Source organism: Nerophis lumbriciformis, linkage group LG03, assembly GCF_033978685.3.
Source record: "Nerophis lumbriciformis linkage group LG03, RoL_Nlum_v2.1, whole genome shotgun sequence".
NCBI classification, from domain to species: domain Eukaryota; kingdom Metazoa; phylum Chordata; class Actinopteri; order Syngnathiformes; family Syngnathidae; genus Nerophis; species Nerophis lumbriciformis.
In genome coordinates, this window is record NC_084550.2 from 26,278,450 (window position 1) to 26,299,412 (window position 20,963).

At 36.2% G+C, this 20,963-nt stretch overlaps 1 protein-coding gene across 2 annotated transcripts in view; it reads right to left on the reverse strand.

Moving 5' to 3' along the window:
* slc6a9 (solute carrier family 6 member 9) overlaps positions 1-20,963 on the reverse strand; it is a 187,210-nt gene that overhangs the window by 51,041 nt on the left and 115,206 nt on the right. For both annotated transcript variants that reach the window (XM_061936109.1, XM_061936101.1), the window contains one exon: positions 313-469. In XM_061936109.1, coding sequence (XP_061792093.1) covers positions 313-469 — 157 coding nt within the window. The remainder of the gene's footprint in view (positions 1-312; positions 470-20,963) is intronic.

A 20,963-nucleotide genomic window follows, 5' to 3' on the forward strand; every position in this document is an offset into this window, starting at 1 on the left:
TTCATTTTTCTCACCTTAAAAATCTATCAGGAAAAAAAAAACACAACATAAAAACATCCCGACCAAAAATAAAGACGGTTCTGGACAGAAGTCATTGGACGGCAACAACACACACCACTTCCTCTCCAAAAACCTGAGACATCACATTAACGAGGTTCTGCTGTGGCTATGGTCCAGGTGCCATGTGGCCATGTGGCGTTGATCCAGGTGCCATGTGGCCATGTGGCCATGGTCCAGATGCCCACGTAGCATGACAACAGAACTTAATAATATCAATGCAAACAGCAACTTGTTCTAGAATGAAGTGTTTACCTCCTCCATTTCTGTAGCAGAGGTAAGGGAACCTCCAGACGTTGCCCAGGCCCACAGCGTAGCCCACACTGGTGAGGACAAACTCGATCTGGTTGCCCCAGTTTCCTCTCCGGGAGTTCTCGTCCTTCTTCACCGACTCGCCTGGAACCGCTCCGTTCTGCAACGAGGAGGGTGAGGTCAGGTAAGTCTCAGGCACAGTGCTGGCTGGCGACTGGCTTTTAGCTCGCTAGCTGGCACGCTTCTCTCTTATGCCCACAAACCAGGCAGGTAACACAACCAAAGAAACAAACAAACAAGATTTTCAACCAAAAATTGATTAACAAACAACCATGACTGGGGAAGGTTGTTTGGATTTGAAATTCAAAACATTTTGGTTGCACATATATATACATGTGTATATATATATATATATATATATATATATATATATATATGTTAGGTCAGGAAAAACACAGAGGCTATTTCATCCCTACAAGCCTGTTACGCCAACTGAAACACGCCATATATAGCTTGTTTCATATATATATATATATATATATATATATATATATATATATATATATATATATATATATATATATATATATATATATATATATATATATATTTACAGTATATATGCGATGAGTTGGCGACTTGTCCAGGGTGTACCCCGCCTTTCGCCCGATTGTAGCTGAGATAGGCTCCAGCGCCCCCCGCGACCCCAAAGGGAATAAGCGGTAGAAAATGGATGGATGGATGGATATTTACAGTATATATATATATATATTTACAGTATATATATATATATATATATATATATATATATATATATATATATATATATATATATATATATATATATATATATATATATATATATAAATATGTTAGGTCAGGAAAAAACACAGAGGCTATTTCATCCCTACAAGACTGTTTCGCCAACCGAAACAAGCTATATATAGCTTGTTTCATATATATATATATATATATATATATATATATATATATATATATATATATATATATATAGATGAAGTAGTCTTGTGATTTTTTTTCCCACACATACATATATATATATATATATATATATATATATGTATGTATATATATATATATGTTAGCCTCTGTGTTACTAGCTTGTAGGGATGAAATAGCTTCTGTGTTTTTTCCTGACCTAAAATATATATATATATATATATATATATATATATATATATATATATATATATATATATATATATATATATATATATATATATATATATATAGCTTGCATCGGTTGGCGAAACAGGCTTGTAGGGATGAAATAGTCTCTGCGTTTTTTCCTGACCTATTTCATCCCTACAAGCCTGTTTCGCCAACGGAAACAAGCTATATATAGCTTGTTTCATATATATATATATATATATATATATATATATATATATATATGTTAGGTCAGGGAGAAAAAAAGGCTATGTCATCCATACAAGCCTGTTTTGCCAACCGAAAAAAGCTATATATATATATATATATATATATATATATATATATATATGTATATATACATATATATATATATATATATATATATATATATATATATATATATATATATATATATATAGTAAAAGCAATGTATGTATATAATCATGATTTTTGTTTTATTATTGTTATTATTTGGTTTATTGATATTTTTAAAATAATATTATTCAGTCTTGAAAAAAAACACATTTTTAGAAAACATTTTCAACATATTATTTATTAGCTGATGTCTTGATGGAATTTACAGCTAAAACTGTCTGACCGTAAACCCAAGACCAAGACACATCATCTAGAAAGTTCTCTCTAGTCCCTCCCCAAAGTTTAGCACGGGACGCGCTGGAGCGGACGGGATCCAAAGTGAAACCATGGCCCCGAGAAGAGGCCATGAGCGTTTGGTCCTGACTCCCTGCTCCTCTCCCTCCATCTGCTGCCATCAGATGGTTTCTCCCTGGCCCTGCTCCACAATAATAACATCTCTCTGCATGCACATTCATATTCATATTCATATTAATGTTATTATGGCCGCACTCTTGCAGAAATATTACTGTTGTGACATTACATCTTGCTCCAAAATAAAGTCAAAACATACTCAGAAGATACTCAAACTGGACGTCTATGCGTGTGGAGTCCAGACCTCAACCTGCAAGATGCACCATGCACAAGAATACAACTAGGATACTACTACAAATATACTACTACTGCAAATATAATACTTTATTGTACAAACTTTTTGACTTGGGGGCTAAAAATGTTGGCCGATTAATAGTTAATATAATGGATTTATAATTATGTTTTGGTTTTCTTTGCGCCATGACTAGAGAAGGTTGTTTGGATATTATCATATAGGTTGTGTTATGTGTGACCATGTCTGTTATTTTATTTTTTTGCACCATGACTAGAGAAGATTGTTTGGATATTGTCATATAGGTTGTGTTATGTGTGACCATGTCTGTTTTTTGTTGTTTTTTTCACCATGACGAGAGACGGTTGTTTGGATATAATCATATAGGTTGTGTTATGTGTGACCATGTCGGTTTTTTGTTGTTTTTTTGCACCATGACTAGAGACAGTTGTTTGGATATTGTCATATAGGTTGTGTTATGTGTGACCATGTCTGTTTTTGTTGTTTTTTTCACCATGACTAGAGAAGGTTGTTTGAATATTGTCATATAGGTTGTGTTATGTGTGACCATGTCTGTTTTTTGTTTGTTTTTTTCATCATGACTAGAGAAGGTTGTTTGGATATTGTCACATAGATTGTGTTATGTGTGACCATGTCTGTTTATTTTTGGGTTTTTTCACCATGACTAGAGAAGGTTATTTGGATATGATCATATAGGTTGTGTTATGTGTGACCATGTCTGTTTGTTTTTTTAAATTTTTTTTCACCATGACTAGAGAAGGTTGTTTGGATATTATCATATAGGTTGTGTTGTGTGTGACCATGTCTGTGTTTTGTTGGGTTTTTTTGCACCATGACTAGAGAAAGTTGCTTGGATATTGTCATATAGGTTGTGTTATGTGTGACCATGTCTGTTTTTTGTTGTTTTTTTCACCATGACTAGAGAAGGTTGTTTGAATATTGTCATATAGGTTGTGTTATGTGTGACCATGTCTGTTTTTTGTTTTGTTTTTTCACCATGACTAGAGAAGGTTGTTTGGATATTGTCCCATAGATTGACCATGTGACCATGTCTGTTTATTTTGGGGTTTTTTCACCATGACTAGAGAAGGTTGTTTAGATATTGTCATATAGGTTGTGTTATTTGTGACCATGTCTGTTTTTTTTTTGTGTGGGGGGGGTTGTACCATGACTAGAGAAGGTTGTATGGATATTATCATAGAGTTTGTGTTATGTGTGACCATGTCTGTTTTTTTTTATTATTATTTTTCACCATGACTAGAGAAGGTTGTTTGGATATTGTCATATGGTTTGTGTTATGTGTGACCATGTCTGTTTTTTTTGCACCATGACTAGAGAAGGTTGTTTGGATATTATCATATAGGTTGTGTTCTGTGTGACTATGTCTGTTTTTATTTTTGTTTTTTGTTTTTTTCACCATGACTAGAGAAGGTTGTTTGGATATTGTCACATAGATTGTGTTATGTGTGACCATGTCTGTTTATTTTGGGGGGTTTTCACCATGACTAGAGAAGCTTGTTTGGATATTGTCATATTGGTTGTGTTATGTGTGACCATGTCTGTTTTTTTTTTTTTTTTGCACCTTGACTAGAGAAAAACCGATCCCCCACTGGACAACCAGGAAAAGGAGATCTGGACCAAAGATTTAAAAGTTAATTTCACCAAATTTACTCCAACTTCACTTGTGTCGTAAATATGGCTGACAAGAAGGTGCTTGACCAGCTAAAAATCGAGAGGACAACTGCAAAAGCATCATTCACCCGCCTTGTCAACAGCCTCACCAGGAACCATGATGACTTGTCTGAGGAAGAGCTCAGAGACAGTTTCAAGACACTCATCGCAGCAGCTGACAAAGTCATGGAAGCCAATGACAAGGTAGAGGCCAAACTTCTGACACAGCTAAAAGATGGAGAAACTGAACTCACCCAAGAGCAACAAGAAGATCTGTATAATACTTCAAAGGAGTGAGAGTCAAAGCGGGCAAAGGTCAAAGGTCAACTCCAGAAGGCCCTGTGGGACAAGTTTGGAAAAAATGAAATGTCCATAGCTCTTCTGGCAGCAGATGAGGAGTGTAGACGCACCACTGCTGTGGAACCGGAGGATATGAACCTGGATGGATATGAGTTCATGCTGAACCACCTGGAAGGACTGGTGAAGACTGCAAAGGAGGTGCATGGTCGGTGGAGACAATGGGTCCCTGACGATACAGTAGTTGAAATTCTGACAAGCTTAAAAGGTCTGGAACTACAGACCACCAAGTTGGTTTCCAAGAAGGCTGACTTCATACAACAGAGGATAAAGGAAGAAGTCAGGAGGGAACCAATTGCTCCCAGTCATCCTGTGCCAGCCATCAAGTTGAAACCCACAGCCCTTCCTAAATTCACTGGAAACAAACGTGAATTCCACAGGTGGAAAAAGGACTGGGAAGCACTCCAGAGACAAGGTGAGCCAACTGGTTCCAAGGAGGTGAAGAAGGCCCAATTGCTGGACAGTGTTGAGGACAAGATCAGGAAAGACCTTCGTCTCACCACTCATAACACTGCCGATGACATCTTCCGTGTTCTGGAGAACCGCTATGGCAACCGGACTTCCATTGCTATAGAGATAGTGGAGGAGTTGCAAAGAATCCAACCCGTCAAAAGTAACCAGCCGTGAAAAGTCGTGGAGCTAATCCAAGATGTGGAGAAGGCGCTTCAAGATCTCAGTGAGCTTGGGGACACCGGTGCCATCAAAAACCCACTTGTGACCAAGTCGATTGAGGGGAAACTCCCAGGACCTCTCAGAAAGGAATGGCTCATCTATGCAGCAGACACCAGGAATGCTGTGAATCCAGCAAGCAGGTTTGACGGTCTCTTGGACTTCCTCAAAGAGCAAGAGAGCATATATGAGCAGCTGGAACAACTGGATGAGGAACCTAACAAGAGAGATTTGAAGCCTGAACCAAGACATGCTAGGACAAAATCCACCAAAGCAAGTGATGACCGCACTGGCTGTGTTGTTTGTGGAGATGGGAAGCACAGGAAGAAGCTGTACTATTGCATGCAGTTCCGGGCACTTCAGCTTGCAGAGAAGAAGGCTGCTGCTAAGAAGTTGGGAGCATGCAAGAGATGTCTTGAAGTCCATAATGACAGTTCAGACTGCAAAGATGATTTTCTATGCACCAACCATGCCTGCAAGGATGAACATGCACCTGAGCATCATTTCTACCTCTGTCCAAACAAGAAAAGCAGCTCGGGACAGAAAAAGAACAAACCTGGCTCAATGGATGGCAAAAGCAGGAGAACATACACAGAAGAACAAGAGAACTTTGTCAAGAAGCTTTCCCCAGAGCTGGCAAGGCAGTTCCGTGATGCGTTCTCCAATGCTGCATCCAAGACGTTCAACACCACAAAAGTGAAATCAGGACTTTTAGCTGAAAGTGGATTGCAAGAACTGCCAGTAATGATGATGTTATTGGAGGTCACCGCAAACGCTGGAGAAAAGATTGGAACACTGATCGACCTGGCGTCCGACACCAACTACATCACTCACAAGGCTGCAGACAAACTGAACCTCAGGAGCGAAGACATCACACTCATTGTACATGGTGTCGGAGGAATGAAGACCATTGTGGAAACAAAGCGGTACCTCTTGAAGATCAGAGTGAAGACTTCAAGAGGCACTATGCAATCTCATCAATTGGTCTGTTATGGTCTGGACAGCATTGTAGACATCCATAAAAGTGTGGACTCCAAACGGCTGCAGAAATTCTTTCCGGATGTCCCACTTGGAGCTCTGACAAGACCCGATGAAGTCAGTTTGCTCATAAGTCACAGAGAGGGCCAGCTAGCACCTCAACGGATCAGAGGTATCGGAGACCTTGTACTGTGGGACGGGCCACTGGGAATGACAGTTGGAGGCGCTCATCCTGAACTCATTTTTTTTTTTTTGCAGCATGACTAGAGAAGGTTGTTTGGATATTATCATATAGGTTGTGTTCTGTGTGACTATGTCTGTTTTTATTTTTGTTTTTTGTTTTTTTCACCATGACTAGAGAAGGTTGTTTGGATATTGTCACATAGATTGTGTTATGTGTGACCATGTCTGTTTATTTTGTTTTTTTTTCACCATGACTAGAGAAGCTTGTTTGGATATTGTCATATAGGTTGTGTTATGTGTGACCATGTCTGTTTTTTGTTTTTTTTTGCACCTTGACTAGAGAAGGTTGTTTGGATATTGTCATATAGGTTGTGTTATGTGTGCCCTACGAATAATCTTGCAACAAGTTCATAACATAAACAGCAGATTTTTTTTTCTCTCGCAAAAACATTCCGGCTGTGCCTGCATGTCCCTTGACCTTGTCGCGGTGCAGGTGGGACACACGGGGAGCGCGGCAAACGAGTGTTGTTGTGTGGAGATTCATCAGTATGGAACTCTGCAAGTGGAAGTCCCCGGCGGTGCGACCAGACCCTCGCAGTGGTTCACTTTTTTACTCCCGCCCGGCCTCCAGTTGATCTTGGAAGGACACAAAATGCCAGAGACCGAGTGCAGCTGTGTGCGTTTGTTTCATACTGGAACTGCCATACCATACCTCAATCCGAACTTGTATAAACACATTACTGTCAAAAACTACCAAGGTCGAGAAAAATTATATTTTTATTCATTTGCACCATTTTGCTAACAGATAAATTCTTAGTTTGCTTTATTTCGCTTGGATTTGTAAAAGTTTACATACCAATTATAATGTTAAAATATATACGAGAAAATACATTTTAATTGAAATTGAAGCAATATATATGAATATATGCAGTCCAGCTAGGATAGGCTCCAGCTCGTAGTGATGTGCGATACCACTTATTTTCTTTACGATCCGATACCGAGTAAAATTGCAAATACATGTCTAAAATTTAACAAGTTGTGTATTTTCAAATAATACCATATCTAAAATAACAACAACACTAAAAATAAAAAGAGCAAAATATCAGAATGTAATGGCAAAAAGCTAAACATTTTAAACTAATAATTATTAATGATGTACATAGTCACCTATCACACAATTTTTAAATATTTATAACATCAGTTTTAGCACCCCTGATCTACAATCTTAGAAAGTCTCAAAATAAAAATTAAATATGCTTAAAATATAAACTAAGTTTAAGTTAGTTAGTTAATTGAAAATAATAAATAAGAATTTATGAGTCATTTTGATACATATTACAAGCTCTTTAAATGAAATTTAAATATACTAAAAAATAAATACATCTAAATTTAGTTAGTTATTTGATTAAAAATAAAATAATACTAACTTATGAATTGATTTTAAAAGTTGCAACAACAATAATAAACGCTGTTAAATGTGTCGTTGAACATTAATATTTTAGATTTTGACACACTAGGTTATGCCGTTACACAATTGTATTAATATCTTTATTTTATTCTTACATGGGAAAAACAACAACAGATTAAACATGAAAGAAAAAGAGCAAAATATCGGAATGTAAGCAAAAAAAGCTAAGCATTTTTAAACTAATAATATTTATAATAATAATAATAAATTATACTCAGTCACCTATAACAAAGTTTAGTTTTTAAATATATATATATATATATATATATATATATATATATATATATATATATATATATATATATATATATATATACATATACATATACATACATATATATATATATATATATATATATATATATATATATATATATATATATATTTATATATATATATATATATATATATATATATATATATATATATATAATATCTGTTCTTAGCACCCCAGATCTAAAATATTAGAAGATCTCAAAATAAAAATACAATTTACTTAAAATATAAACAGAGTTTATGTTAGTTAGTTAATTAAAAACATAAATAGTACTAACTTATGAATACATTTGAAAAATATTAGAAGATATATAAATGAAATTAAAATATACACTAAAAAAGCACACTAGGTTATGCAGTTACACAATCTTATTATTAATAAAATTAAAAAAAACAGTTAAAATTTTTTTAAGAAAACCAGCAAAAAAATCGGCATGTAATGAGAAAAAGCTTCAATGTTCTAAACAATAATTAATAATAATATACTTAGTCATCTATAACACAAAACTGACACAATATCTGTTTTTATCATTTAAAAAAAATAAATAAAACAATGTCAGTACGACCCCCGCATACTTTGACTTTTCAGTATGGTGGAAAAAGTTTGGACACCCCTGAACTAAAGTATCAAAAGTATCGATATTTTGATTAGAGGATCGATACGAGAGCACAAAGATCTGGTATCGGCGGTATCGATATTTCAGTATCGATCCGCACATTTTTCCTAAAAAATGTCGTCTTCATCTACCAAAAATACCAGTTTTTCTTATTGTACAAAACCCCAAAGCAGTGAAGTTGGCAGCGTTTCTGGGTGTTGTTGATATCCTTTACACACTGATGTCGCTTTTTGACGCAGCACCGACTGAGGGATCCAAGGTGCGTGATATCATGGCTTACGTGCGGCGATTTCTCCGGATTCTCTGAACTATTTGATGATATTACGGAGCGTAGATGGTAAATTCCTTGCAATTCCTGGTTGAGAAATGTTGTTCTTAAACAATTTGCTCAGGCATTTGTTGACAACGTGGTGACCCTCGCCCCGTCCTGGTTTGTGAATGACTGAGCATTTCACGGAAGCTGCTTATTTTCCACCCATTCACGGCCCCCCCCCCAATTTGCCCGTTCACCTGTGGGATGTTCCAAATAAGTCTTTGATGAGCATTCCTCAACATTTTCAGTCTTTTTTGCCACTTCTGCCAGCTTTTTTGAAACATGTCGCAGGCATCAGATTCCAAATGAGCTAATATTTGCAAAAAATAACAAAGTTTTCCAATTGGAACGTTAAATATCTTGTCTTTGCAGTCTATTCAATTGAATATAAGTTGAAAAGGGTTAGCAAATTATTGTATTCTGTTTTTATTGACCATTTACACAACCTTTCACTGGTTTTGTACTTTTACTGTGCTTGTTTTGTATTGAAGCAAAACTGGTAAGGCTATTACCATAATAAGTAGTGATTTAGTTTGACAAATACAGTATATAAGTTGCGTTGTGTCATGACAAATTCTCCGACCGGATCGTCTCCGCCCAGGTGTTGTGGCCCCCGGTGTTGGCGCCTGGGAGCCCCCTGGTCAGGCAGACGACAGTCGCCGCCTCCCTTTTCCGAGTCACATGCTCCTTTGGGGCCATCTGGGGGTTTTACGTAAGACCATACATGGCCTGGCCCGCTCTGCCCTTTGAGTCGGGTCACTTTCCCAGTCCATGTTGACTTTGCTGACACATCTGTCACCTAATAAATACACCTTATAATAAATGGGCGTCATGACGATATTAGAATATGTGAAAAAATTGTTATGTGTAATAAGAAAACGAATAAAAATAGTCTTAGAATAGTTAACTATTCCACCCATGAAAAGGCTCCAACTACCACAATACTGACCAACATTACAACACAGTAGCCTAGTAGGCCTAAGTATTTGTAAAAAACAAGGCTCAGGTTTTATTTATAACCAATATTCTACAACACAAATACAACGTTGAAACAACATGCTTTTTGCATCGTTTAATCAATGTTGGGTTCTGACGTTGATTTAACCATTAACTTTTGGTCATTTCCCAACCAAACAACACAAACACAACGTTGAAACAACATGCTTGTTGATGATGTTTAATCAATGTTGGGTTCTGACGTTGATCTACCGTTGTTTTTTGGTCATTTCCCAACCAATATTCTACAACACAAATACAACGTTGAAACAACATGCTTTCTGACGACGTTTAATCAATGTTGGGTTCTTAAGTCGATCGATTTGACCATTGAATTTTGGTAATTTTCCAACCAATCAACACAAATACAACGTTGAAACAACATGCTTTTTGACGACGTTTAATCAATGTTGGGTTCTGACGTTGATTTGACCATTGAATTTTGGTCATTTCCCAACCAATATTCTACAACACAAATGCAACGTTGAAACAACATGCTTTTTGACGACGTTTAATCAATGTTTAGTTCTTAAGTCGATCGATTTGACCATTGAATTTTGGTCATTTCCCAACCAATCAACACAAATACAACGTTGAAACAACATGCTTTTTGACGACGTTTAATCAATGTTGGGTTCTGACGTTGATCTGACTATTGAATTTTGGTCATTTCCCAACCATTATTCTACAACACAAATACAACGTTGAAACAACATGCTTTTTGACAACGTTTAATCAATGTTGTGTTCTGACGTTCATTTGACTGTTGAATTTTGGTCATTTCCCAACCAATCAACACAAATACAACGTTGAAACAACATGCTTTTTGACGATGTTTAATCAATGTTGGGTTCTGACGTTGATTTGACCATTGAAATTTGAAATACAACGTTGAAACAACATGCTTTTTGACGATGTTTAATCAATGTTGGGTTCTGATGTTGATTTGACCATTGAAATTTGAAATACAACGTTGAAACAACATGCTCTTTGACAACTTTAATCAATGTTGGGTTCTGACGTTGATTTGACCGTTGAATTTTGGTCATTTTCCAACCAATATTCTACAACACAAATACAACGTTGAAACAACATGCTTTTTGACGATGTTTAATCAATGTTTAGTTCTTAAGTTGATCGGTTTGACCATTGAATTTTGGTAATTTCCCAACCAATCAACCCAAATACAACGTTGAAACAACATACTTTTTGACAACGTTTAATCAATGTTGGGTTCTGACGTTGATCTGACTATTGAATTTTGCTCATTTCCCAACCATTATTCTACAACACAAATACAACGTTGAAACAACATACTTTTTGACAACGTTTAATCAATGTTGTGTTCTGACGTTCATTTGACCGTTGAATTTTGGTCATTTCCCAACCAATCAACACAAATACAACGTTGAAACAACATGCTTTTTGACGATGTTTAATCAATGTTGGGTTCTGATGTTGATTTGACCATTGAAATTTGAAATACAACGTTGAAACAACATGCTCTTTGACAAAATGTAATCAATGTTGGGTTCTGACGTTGATTTGACCGTTGAATTTTGGTCATTTCCCAACCAATCAACACAAATACAACGTTGAAACAACATGCTTCTTGACTACATTTAATCAATGTTGGGTTTTGACGTTGATTTGACCATTGAATTTTGGTCATTTCCCAACCAATATTCTACAACACAAACACAACGTTAAAACAACATACTTTTTGACAATGCTTAATCAATGTTGGGTTCTGACGTTGATCTGACCATTGAATTTTGGTCATTCTTACAACCAATATTCTACAACACAAATACAACGTTGAAACAACATGCTTTTTGACGATGTTTAATCAATGTCAGGTTGTGACGTTGATTTGACCATTGAAATTTGGTCATTTCCCAACCCAAATATGACGTTGAAACAACATGCCTTTTGACGACATTTAATCAATGTTGGATTCTGACGTTGATCTACCATTGGTTTTTGTTCATTTCCCAACCAATATTCAACAACACAAATACAACGTTGAAACAACATGCTTTTTGACGATGTTTAATCAATGTCACGTTTTGACGTTGATTTGACCATGGAATTTTGGTCATTTTTCCAACCAATATTTTCCAAACCAAACACAACGTTGAAACAACATGCTCTTTGACAACGTTTAATCAATGTCGGAATCTGACGTTGATTTGACCATTGAATTTTGGTCATTTCCCAACCAATATTCTACAACACAAATACAACGTTGAAACAACATGCTTTTTGACGACGTTTAATCAATGTCAGGTTCTGACATTGATTTGACCATTGAATTTTGGTCATTTTCCAACCAATATTCTACAATGCACGTATAATCAACGTTGTATCAATGTTGTATCAATGTCTTGTGCCTGCTGGGACATTACCTAAAATGAAGTCTCACACATGCGGTACATTTAAAAGCTGGTAATTCTGCACATTGTCAACACGTACCTGCGCATGACCCCATTAGCAAACACAATATCGCACTGACACATTTCAGAATAAAAGCATGATACCATCATTCATAAATCATAGGAATAATCTTAATGAATGTGCTTTAAAAAGGACCTCATAGAATTATCCGCAAAAAAACCCCCATCATGTTGCATGAAAGTGAGCCTATTTGCATTCTGCATTTCTTCATGTAAGTCTTACATTTATTTTGGTAAACACGGGTGAACTATTAATCGTGTCACCTTTGACAGCTGGTGTGTGTCTACATTCTCCAGCAGGACAAGTGTCACTGCGCTGACACACACACTCTTGCACACATGCACCACAAGAAGAAGAAAAAAGCAACTCTGGACATGCTCAGGGAACAATTTGACTTAAAAACTCAAGTATGCACGCACAACGCTAAAACTTTAAAGCACGCAGAGGTAAATTATGGAAGTGATTGACCAATACAGCAAAATAAGACAGTTTAAGACAGGGTCCCCAATCTTTCAACAATGAAAGGGGGAAAAACTAAATAATTCTTAAGACATTCTCTAACTTTTATCAACAACACCCGAGTCTGTCAACAAAGCACGGTTTGGGCTTACCGGCAAACATAAGCACGTCTAGTAAAAAAATGATAAAGTTTTAGCACCTTTACATTTTATATGTTGGGTTATGACGTTGATTTGACCATTGAAATTTGGTCATTTTTCCAACCAATATTCTACAACACAAACACAACATTGAAACAACATGCTTTTTGACAACGTTTAATCAATGTTGGGTTCTGACGTTGATTTGACCATTGAAATTTGGTCATTTTTCCAACCAATATTCTGAAACACAACTATAACGTTGAAACAACATGCTTTTTGACAACGTTTAATCAATGTTGGGTTATGATGTTGATTTGACCATTGAATTTTGGTCACTATCCAACCAATATTCTACAACTCAAACCTAACGTTGAAACAACATGCTTTTTGACAACATTGATTCAATGATGGGTTCTGACGTTGAGTTGACCATTGAATTTTGGTAATTTTTCCAACCAATATTCTACAACACAAATACAACGTTGAAACAACATGCTTTTTGACGACGTTTAATCAATGTTGGGTTCTGACGTTGATTTGACCGTTGAAATTTGGTAATTTTCCAACCAGTTGTGACATTGGTTTGACCATTGAATTTTGGTCATTTTTCCGACCAATATTCTACAACTCAAATACAACGTTGAAACAACATGCTTTTTGACAACGTTCAATCAACGTTGGGTTCTGATGTTGATTTGACCATTGAAATTTGGTCACAATCCAACCAATATTCTACAACACAAATACAACGTTGAAACAACATGCTTTTTGACGATGTTTATTCAATGTCGGGTTGTGACGTTGATTTGATCGTTGAAATTTGGTCATTATCCAACCAATATTCTACAATATAAACATAACGTTGAAACAACATGTTTTTTGACGACGTTCAATCAATGTTGGGTTCTGATGTTGATTTGACCGTTGAATTTTGGTCATTTTCCAACCAGTTGTGACATAGGTTGGACCATTGAATTTGTATAATTTTTCCAACCAATATTCTACAACACAAACATAACGTTGAAACAACATGCTTTTTGACGACGTTTAATCAATGTTGGCTTCTGACGTTGATTTGACCATTGAATTTTGGTCATTTTCCAACCAATATTTTCCAAACCTAATACAATGTTGAAACAACATTATTTTTGACAACGTTTATTCAATGTCGGGTTGTGACATTGATTTAACCATTGAATTTTGGTCATTTCCCAACCAATATTCTACAACTCAAATACAACGTTGAAACAACAAGCTTTTTGACAACGTTTAATCAATGTTGGGTTCTGATGTTGATTTGACCGTTGAATTTTGGTCATTTTCCAACCAGTTGTGACATAGGTTGGACCATTGAATTTGTATAATTTTTCCAACCAATATTCTACAACACAAACATAACGTTGAAACAACATGCTTTTTGACGACGTTTAATCAATGTTGGCTTCTGACGTTGATTTGACCATTGAATTTTGGTAATTTTTCCAACCAATATTCTACAACACAAACCTAACGTTGAAACAACATGCTTTTTGACAACGTTTAATCAATGTTGGGTTCTGACGTTGATTTGACCGTTGAATTTTGGTCATTTCCCAACCAATCAACACAAATACAACGTTGAAACAACATACTTTTTGACAACGTTTAATCAATGATGGGTTCTGACGTTGATTTGACCATTGAATTTTGGTCATTTCCCAACCCAAATACAACGTTGAAACAACATGCTTTTTGACGACGTTTAGTCAATGTTGGGTTCTGACGTTGATTTGACAATTGAATTTTGGTCATTTCCCATCCAATCAACACAAATACAACGTTGAAACAACATACTTTTTGACAACGTTTAATCAATGATGGGTTCTGACGTTGATTTGACCATTGAATTTTGGTCATTTTCCAACAAGTTGTGACATTGGTATGACCATTGAATTTTGGTCATTTTTCCAAACAATATTCTACAATACAAATACAACGTTGAAACAACATGCTTTTTGACGACGTTTAGTCAATGTTGGGTTCTGACGTTGATTTGACCGTTGAAATGTGGTCATTTTCCCAACCAATATTCTACAACACAAATATAGCGTTGAAACAACATACTTTTTGACAACGTTTAATCAATGTTGGGTTCTGACGTTGATTTGACCATTGAATTTTGGTAATTTTCCAACCAGTTGTGACATTGGTTTGACCATTGAATTTTGGTCATTTTTCCAAACAATTTTCTACAATACTAATACAACGTTGAAACAACATGCTTTTTGACGACATTTAGTCAATGTTGGGTTCTGACGTTGATTTGACCGTTGAATTTTGGTCATTTCCCATCCAATCAACACAAATACAACATTGAAACAACATACTTTTTGACAACGTTTAATCAATGTTGGGTTCTGACGTTGATTTGACCGTTGAATTTTGGTCATTTTCCAACCAGTTGTGACATTGGTTTGACCATTGAATTTTGGTCATTTTTCCAACCAATATTCTACAATACAAATACAACGTTGAAACAACATGCTTTTTGACGACGTTTAGTCAATGTTGGGTTCTTACGTTGATTTGACCATTGAATTTTGGTCACTATCCAACCAATATTCTACAACACAAACATAACATTGAAACAACATACTTTTTGACAACGTTTAATCAATGTTGGGTTCTGATGTTGATTTGACCATTGAATTTTGGTAATTTTCCAACCAATTGACCATTGACCATTGAATTTTGGTCATTTTTCCAACCAATATTCTACAACACAAATACAACGTTGATACAACATGCTTTTTGACAGCGTTTAATACATTTTGGGTTCTGACGTTGATTTTACTGTTGAAATTTGTTCATTTTGCAACCAATATTCTACAACACAAATACAACGTTGAAACAACATGCTTTTTGACGACGTTTAATCAATGTTGGGTTGTGACATTATTTAAAGATGGCATATATTTATAGAATATGAAAACATGAAACGAACAGATTGTAATCTGGCACATGTGGAAGGGTTCGAGTTCAACACATTCATTCATTTTCAGACACGTGGAATTGTGCAAGTATAGACGGGAGTGGTGTACTTCAATGCGACTTGTAAGAGCATGAATAAGACAAAAAAAAATACGTTATCGTTATATTTCATCACCAAGGTTATATTTTGCTGTAATATACCAACGGCTAGCCTGCATTGTCAAAAAAAAAAAAATCAACAATGAAAGGGGGAAAAACTAAATAATTCTACAGGCATTCTCTAATTTTTATCAACAACACCCGGGTGGAGAGGAACCCCTCACATCGCGTAAAAAAAAAAAAGATAAAGTTTGGTAGTAGTTTTTGGTCTTTATTTGTACGCTTTAAAAATACGTTAACAAAAGTTCTATAAATGATAATTAATTCAATGGACTATTCCCTATTAATGCGCATGTGCAGATTTGTATCAAAATGTACCGAAACAAACATATTGGTGCGGTTTTTATCGGGGGTTTCAGCTAGGGATGTAAATCTCTTTGGGTTACGATGCAATTGAAAAATGATTTATTCATAAAACAGAACGATTTGATACGATTCAATCTAGGGTATAAACGATTTGATTCTATGGTTACTATTTGTTGATGGACACATTCTTTCTAACAGCAAAAAAAGCACTACTTCCTGTGCGTACGCTTCGCAAATCACGTTCGAGGGCAAATAGTTAGAGACGAGATCTGTCCAACAAAGTCTATGAGCATGAACTGATGAAAACTACTCGGACGAAAGGACAAACGTCTTCTAAGACAACTGACCAGTAGAATGCCGTGAGAATAACAAAAACCTGATGAATGACAACACATTTATCTTAAATAAATGTAACACACTTCCAGTATTTAATAACATATATCCCCAAAGATGTTTTATAAAGTAAAAAGGCAAACACATGTCAAATATATACATATTGGTTTTTTTCATAAACTTTTATTTATAAAGTTGTCCACATATCAAATGTATTTTTTTTTAAATATACTGTACCTTTATTTATAAAGTTCAACATTTACAAAGAAACATATGAACAAGTACAAGAACAGTACAATAGGGAGTTTTTAATGCAATAAAGTAATTATAGTAAAATGTTAAAACAAACAAAAAAAATATATATATACATATATGTAAATATATATATATATATATATATATTAGAGATGCGCGGTTTGCGGGCACAACCGCGGAGTCCGCGGATTATCCGCGGATCGGGCGGATGAAATTTTAAAAAATTAGATTTTATCGGCGGGTCGGGTCGGGTCGGGTCGGGTGGTTGAAATAAAAAACAATTTGATTTTAAATAGATTCAGGCGGGTGGCAGTTAAACCAATTCGGAAATATATATACATAGTTAAATGTTGTTACCCACATACGAAAAACGAGCAGGCACCTGCTGCATATGCCACAACAGAAGAAAAAAAAAAAAAGAGATGGACACTTTTACGGAGCGGAGAAGGGACGCCTCGCCGGGGTTCGGGACCGAGGCCCCTTCCCCCGAGAGGGCCCCACCGGGAGCCGTAGCTGAGGCGATCCGCGAGAAGGGCCCGACGCACGTCCAGGGTCACCACCGCGCCCACCGCACCGACACCCCGCCTCGTCCGCCTTCGCCGCGGCCGGCGTCACGCGCAGCAGGTAAGCAGCTTACCTGCCCGCCACCCCCGTGGCCGGGGGCTCGTAACAGGGGTCACTCCGCGCGCTCCGCCCGCGCAGCTTACCTGCCCGCCACCCCTGTTGCCGGGGGCGCGTAACAGGGGTCACTCCGCGCGCAGTGCGCTCACGAAAGGGGTGGGGCTCACCCTGGTTGATATAGACAGCAGCTAGGACGGTGGCCATGGAAGTCGGAACCCGCTAAGGAGTGTGTAACAACCCACCTGCCGAATCAACTAGCCCTGAAAATGGATGGCGCTGGAGCGTCGGGCCCATATACCCGGCCGTCGCCGGCAGCGAGACGCGCTTGGAGGTGCGCTCAGCGCGGCTCCCATATGATTGCGCACTGGTGTGCGTCTGGGTCGTGACAGCGTGGCACGCGAATGTCTGTACTGCATTGGATCAGTCTCCTTTCTTTAACAGGCAAAAGCTTTATAACCTCACTAATGCCTTGCATCGTCTATATTAGATATATAACAACGGGCGGATGGCGGGCGGATGCGGTTCTGATCAAATGTTAGATCGGGTGGATTGCGGATGGTTGACGACTTTCTGATGCGGTTGCGGATGAAATAATTGCCTATCCGCGCATCTCTAATATATATATATATATATATATATCTATATATATATATATATATATATATATATATATATATATATATATATATATATATATATATATATATAAACGGGTATATATATATATATATATATGTGTGTGTATATATATATATATATATGTATATATATATATATATATATATATATATATATATATGTAGATACATATATCTAGTAATGTGCATAGTTTTAGGCTCACACAAGTTCTATAAATAGTTTAAATTTGGAGCATTTTGGTTGTTGGAGGTAGATAGCATTTTAAAATAAAGTTCTAACTCTTTTTAAAGGCACAAAAAACAGGTTGAGTATTGAGAACCTTACATTTATGAATATAAAAGTTTGTTTTTTTAATTTTTTGATTTTTATTATTTTTTATTATAATTTTTTCCTTCTTTTTTTGTTAAATTTTTTTTCTTTAATTTTTTATTTTTTTTAAAGTTTATTTTATAAACCTTATTTATAAATGTCAACATTTACAAACAGTTGATAAATAATAATCAAAGTAAGTACAAAAACAGTACAAAATAGCGTCAGGGGGTAGTAAATTCAAAGTAAATAAAATAGAATGCAATATATATATATATATATATATATATATATATATATATATATATATATATATATATATATATATAAATATGTAAATTATGAATATAAAAGTATATAATAAAGCAAATAATGACAAATCGGTGTCGTCACAGACGTCTACGGGTTCTAGCCAATGGCTTGACTGAGAGGGCGGGTCTTCCGGGACAAGAGGCGGGACTTCCGGGACAAGAATCGGGAAGTTGCCGGAAAAGAGAGCAAGACACGGAAAGTAAGCCCTTTGTAGGAGAACGTTGCGTTTAGTGAAGTAAAGAAAGACAAGCTGGGGAATCTGTCCGAGCCGCCATTCCTCGGGATGTTACAACGTTGACGGACGGCTCTGCGGTGTTGACGGTACGTATCTTACAGGTAAGTATTTTGGGCGGGCAGCCGTGACTCTCGCGTTGTTTCAAATGTAAACTGTATACTGATTGCTAGTCTCGCGAGACACCCGGTCTGCGTACCCTCGTCTATTCTCGTCCCCAGTTACGTAAGTTACGTAACAATGTGTGACTTAGTTCACCGACAACCCTGGCTATCGTGTCGATTTAAAGACGATAATCGTCAACTGACTTCTAGTTCGGCGCGATAACCGGTTTTTGTGTCCACATTCATAACATTTTCGGTTGAGGTTGCGATAACCGGTGTAGCCGAACCGGCCGCTTCTCGAACCGGATATCCGGTCGCATCGGTTTATCGCAAACAATCCGAGTTTTAGGTATCACATTTGGCATATTTTCAAATGTTTGTCAACATTATTATGCTCCAAACTATTTTTTATATATATAAATGTCGATTTATGAAAGTAAAACCTACATTTTCTAATTGGCTCAATCATTTAAAATCATCAATTAAATCTTGGAAAATGATAAAAAATACAAAAGCCCTTGATTTGATTTTGATTTAGATGAGCCTTTTTTTGTTTGTTTGAATTTTGTATCTTATCCTATTTTTGTTATTATTGTGTGAATGCTCCAAAACATTTACACACACGTTTTCTACGCGAGCTTTCCCTTGAAAAAATCCAAAAATTCCCAGATTTCCCAGAATTCCATGTTTTCCGGGACATTTTTCCCCATTCAAAATAAATTTCCCATTTTTCAAATTTCCACCATTTCCGCATTTTTCAACCGATTCAACCTATTCCACCTTCAACCCATTCCACCATTCTGGAAATTCAAACTTTCCTTTTTTCAAGTTCAAAAAAATTCCAGGATTTTCCAGAATTCCTGGTTTTCCAATGTCCTATTTCCAACCTTTTTTCTGGCGACTACGCCTCCCACATTTTTCAACCCACTTCAACCGTTCCACCGTCAAAACATTCCTCTTAATCAAGACAAAAAAATGAAGTTGTTTTTTGAACTGGAAAAATTTCCGGATTTCCCGAAATTCCGTAATACCATTTCTCAATTCAACATGTTACTACTTCAACATTTCTCGACCGATTTGAGCAATTTCAACACCAACTCATTCAGACCTTTCAAGTTTTTTATACCATTTTCCAAAAAATTCCCGCTTTTCCCGAAATTCACCATTTTTTTCTGAAATTCCCATTGAAATCAATGGGACATTTTTCAAAATTCCACAATTCCCACATTTTTCATCTGATTCAAACCGTTCCAACTTCAAAATATTCAGCCTGTTCAGGAATCAACAATTCTAAAAAAAGAATTCCCAGATTTCCCATAATTCCTTATTTTTTGTGCATTTTCCCCATTCAAAATGAATTGGCCATTTTTCAAACTTCCACATTTTTCAACGGATTCAACCCATTCCACCTTCAACACATTCCACCATTCTGGAAATCCGAACTTCCCCTTTTTCCGAGTTCCAAAAAATTCCAGGATTTTCCAGAATTCCTGGTTTTCCTATGTCCTATTTCCACCCTTTTTTCTGGCGACTTCTCCTTTCACATTTTTCAACCCACTTCACAGTTCCACCGTCAAAACATTCCTATTAATCAGGACAAAAAAACAAAGTTGTTTTTTGAACAATGGAAAAATTCCCGGTTTTCCCAAAATTCCAGGAATTCCGTAATACTATT